Source organism: Papaver somniferum, chromosome 9, assembly GCF_003573695.1.
Source record: "Papaver somniferum cultivar HN1 chromosome 9, ASM357369v1, whole genome shotgun sequence".
Lineage (NCBI taxonomy): Eukaryota > Viridiplantae > Streptophyta > Magnoliopsida > Ranunculales > Papaveraceae > Papaver > Papaver somniferum.
Window position 1 is genome coordinate 107,516,565 of NC_039366.1, and position 3,503 is coordinate 107,520,067.

At 40.2% G+C, this 3,503-nt stretch overlaps 1 protein-coding gene across 1 annotated transcript; it reads right to left on the bottom strand.

Moving 5' to 3' along the window:
* Nucleotides 1-431: 431 nt before the first annotated feature.
* On the bottom strand, nt 432-2,511 carry LOC113312389. Its single transcript, XM_026561139.1, has 2 exons — nt 1,679-2,511; nt 432-1,473 (listed from the first exon to the last, which is right to left on the bottom strand). Exons 1-2 carry the CDS (start codon nt 2,509-2,511, stop codon nt 432-434), a joined length of 1,875 nt encoding a protein of 624 aa, XP_026416924.1.
* Nucleotides 2,512-3,503: the final 992 nt, after the last annotated feature.

A 3,503-nucleotide genomic window follows, 5' to 3' on the forward strand; every position in this document is an offset into this window, starting at 1 on the left:
TCACAAACTTCCTATAGTATCCAGTAAGACCTAAAAACCCTCTCAGCCCTGTAATATTGGTGGGAGTAGGCCAGTCCACCATGACTGAGATTTTGGCTGGGTCAGCCATAACTCCATTGCATGTAATGGTGTGGCCTAAGTATTCAATCTCAGGCTGCCCAAAGGATCATTTAGAAATGTTGGCAGTTAACTGGTTGGCCCTGAGAATGTCCAATGTGGTTTGGAGGTGAATTAAGTGGGATTCCATGGTTGGACTGTAAACCAAAATATCATCAAAAAACACAAGTATAAATGATCTGAGGTGATCTTGAAAAATGTGATTCATGAGAGCTTGAAATGTAGCAGGAGAATTAGTGAGGCCAAATGGCATAACCTTGAATTCAAAATGCCATGGTGAGTCCTGAAGGCAACCTTGATATCCTGACTTAAGATCAATCTTGGTAAAAAAATTTGGATCCATGCAGTTCATCTAGGAGCTCATCAATGACAGGAATGGGAAATTTATCCTTGATGGTGAGACTGTTGAGTTTTCTGTAGTCTACACAGAACCTCCAAGAGTTGTCTTTCTTCTTGACAAAGAGAATAGGAGAGGCAAAAGGGTTGTTACTTAGCTGAATTATACCAGTCTGCAACATTTCCTTAACTAAGCTTTCTACCACTGCCTTCTGCAAATAGGGGGACCTGTAAGGCCTGAGGTTAACTGGTTCAGAGTTTGGTTTCAATGGTATTTTATGGTTTAGGTCCCTTGTAGGAGGGAGTTTTGTTGGCTCATCAAAGACATCCTTGTATTGAGTTAACAAGGAAGAAATTTGGGGTGGTGGTGAGGGAGGAGGTTGAGAAGAGATTGAAAATAATTGGCCTACCAACCCATGTGAGTGTTTTTGAAGGAATTTCTTCACTGCCAAACCACTCATCATGCTAAGTGAAGTTTTTTGTGGAGATCCAGTAAGAGTGATATTCTTACCCATGTATTTGAATGTAATGCAAAGCTTGGAAAGATTGAATAATACATCACCCAAATTTCTGAGCCAGTCAGCCCCCAAAACAATGTCACAACCTCCCAATGGAATTAATCTTAAGTCCCCACAGAATTTATGTCCTTGCATTGACCAATTAAGTTGAGAACAGATACTTGAGCTGATTGTTTTCTCCCCATTGGCCACAGTCACTAGTAAGCTAGCAGTATGAGTAACTGGACATTGGAGTTCCTTTGCCAGAGCACTGTCAATGAAACTGTTAGTGCTACCTGTATCAATGAGGATAAAGATGGGATTCTTGTGCAGTGTACCAGGATTTCTAATGGTATCAGCAGATACAATCCCTGTCAAGGCATGCAAAGAAATCTCCATATCACTTTCTACAACAGGTGCTTCCTCTGTGTCCATAATTAACTCATCCTCCTGCTCTGAACTGCCTGAAGGTTCTTCACCAATCAAAACACAAAGATATTGCTTCTTGCAAATGTGAGCTCTTCTATAATAATCATCACAATTGAAACATAGGCCTTGGGCCTTCCTGGCTTGCACTTGTTCAGGTGTAAGTTTTTTAAGTGGAATGGTAGTATTAGACTTTGGAACTGGTGGAGTAGGAGCTGGTTAAGGAGGGGGTTTTGAGGTGAAGGAGGTTGAATTGAAGGGCCTGCTAGAGGTAGAGGGTGTGAATTTGTCTTTGTGGGTACTTTGTCACCCTATGCTGTAAGCTCAGTGTTTGTTCTTGCATTCTAGCAAGGGAAAAAAAATTTAACAATGTCTGTGGGTTAAACATTAGTACTGAACTCCTGAGTTCTTCCTTTAGACCACCAATGAAACTAGCTATAAAGTAAGTTTCGGGGAATTGTGGGTGAACACTCAATAACAATGCCTTTAAATATTCAAATTCTTCAAAATAAGCCTCAATTGTAGTTAACTGAACCAACTTATTGAATAAACCCACGATATTATCATGAGCTGGGTTCTCAAAACGAGCACAAAGGTTTTCACAAAAGCATTGACAAGAAATATGAGGTTGAGTAATACAGAGATTGTCATACCACTTAGTTGCTTTGCCATCCAGATGAATAGCAGCCATTCTTGTCCTATTGATGTCTGGAACGCCTTGCATCTGAAAGCAATACTCACATTTCTGTATCCAACTTTTTGGGTTCTCGCCGTCGAATCTAGGGAAATCGAGTTTAGGAATACGATGAAAGGAATGAGGGTCACGATTGTTGATGTGAGCAAACAAATTGTTACCTCCAGTATGAGCAAAACCACCTGTAGATCCTTCTGCTTCCTCTGAATCTCGATTGTTAGAAAAAAATTTTGCTAGCTGAGATTTCAAAGTCTTCTCGAATTCAGATCGAAGAGACTGCATACTCTTTTTAATCTCTATCTTCACTGTTTGTACATCCTCCTTAGTTGATGTTGTAGTGATATGTAAGGCTAGCTGATTAACCTTTAGATGTAAGGAATCGATTTCTCCCTGCTGTCTATTGTTAGTATCCTGTAAATCTTTGCACGTCGGAGCGACCATTGTAATTGATAGGATAGAACGGCTCTGATACCAATTGTACTGTGCTAGTACGATTTGTAATTAAGAGAACCGGAATTTGATCGGAAAAAAGTAACTCTGCCGTAGCAGCCTCTAATTACTTCATTAAAATCATCTCACCTCTCAAATGGGTGTTCATTACAGCTTTAAAGCAAAACAGAGAGAGAAGGGAATCCTAAGCTAGAATGAAGACTCAACACCTGTCCCACTCACAACTGACGCCAACAGTTAGCAACGGCCAATCAGGGCTTAGGATAAAGGCAGACAAGGAATTATTAGGGCACCCCACAGTACAAGGCACCCAACAGTACAAGGCACATGACACTATCTACGCAGAACCTTGGAAGACACTAAAGAATCTCCTTGGTTGGCATACTTATTGACTACAGGAGGAAGTACCCTGATGCGAAATTCCAATTGATGTACACGAGTTTGCACTCAAGCATACTAAAATTCATATAAAGTGACATAGCTCTACTCAGATAGTTTCTGGACATCATAAACCGGAGTCAACCAATCACATGGATAGATTAAGAAGATGGATGTAGAGAAAAACGTAGATGATGTTGACTAAGGTGAACCTATCCTAATGGACTGAGATACTTGTCTGGACTAATATCAACACACTGGCATATACAAGGGGACCGGTGGTCGATAATCCTAACTCTAGGTCAACTCAGCTGGCATATACAAGGGTACCAGTGGTCGACTTTATTATATTTATTCCGGTTGGTCTGGTGGTCTGATCTCAATTTTTTTTTTTTTTTTAATCTCAGTCACTCTATTTCACCCTAGCAATGGTAAAAAGAAAAAAAATAGAAGCGATCAGGATTCTTTCGATGTTTCAATCACGAGGATATGGCGAAACTACCATGTTTTCTTTTTTCTCTAACACCTGAGCTCTGTGCTTTTATGAATAAACTCTTTAGATGTTTCCATCTAATCAGATTGGTTCCTCAACTCCTATAACCAAG

Excerpts from the sequence above, each read along its gene's own strand:
- LOC113312389 (XM_026561139.1), bottom strand. The coding sequence starts at position 2,511 with ATGGTCGCTCCGACGTGCAAAGATTTACAGGATACTAACAATAGACAG. Across the intron at positions 1,474-1,678 it reads TTACAGCATAGGGTGACAAA|AAGAGCTCACATTTGCAAGA; the intron begins GTACCCACAAAG and ends TGATTATTATAG.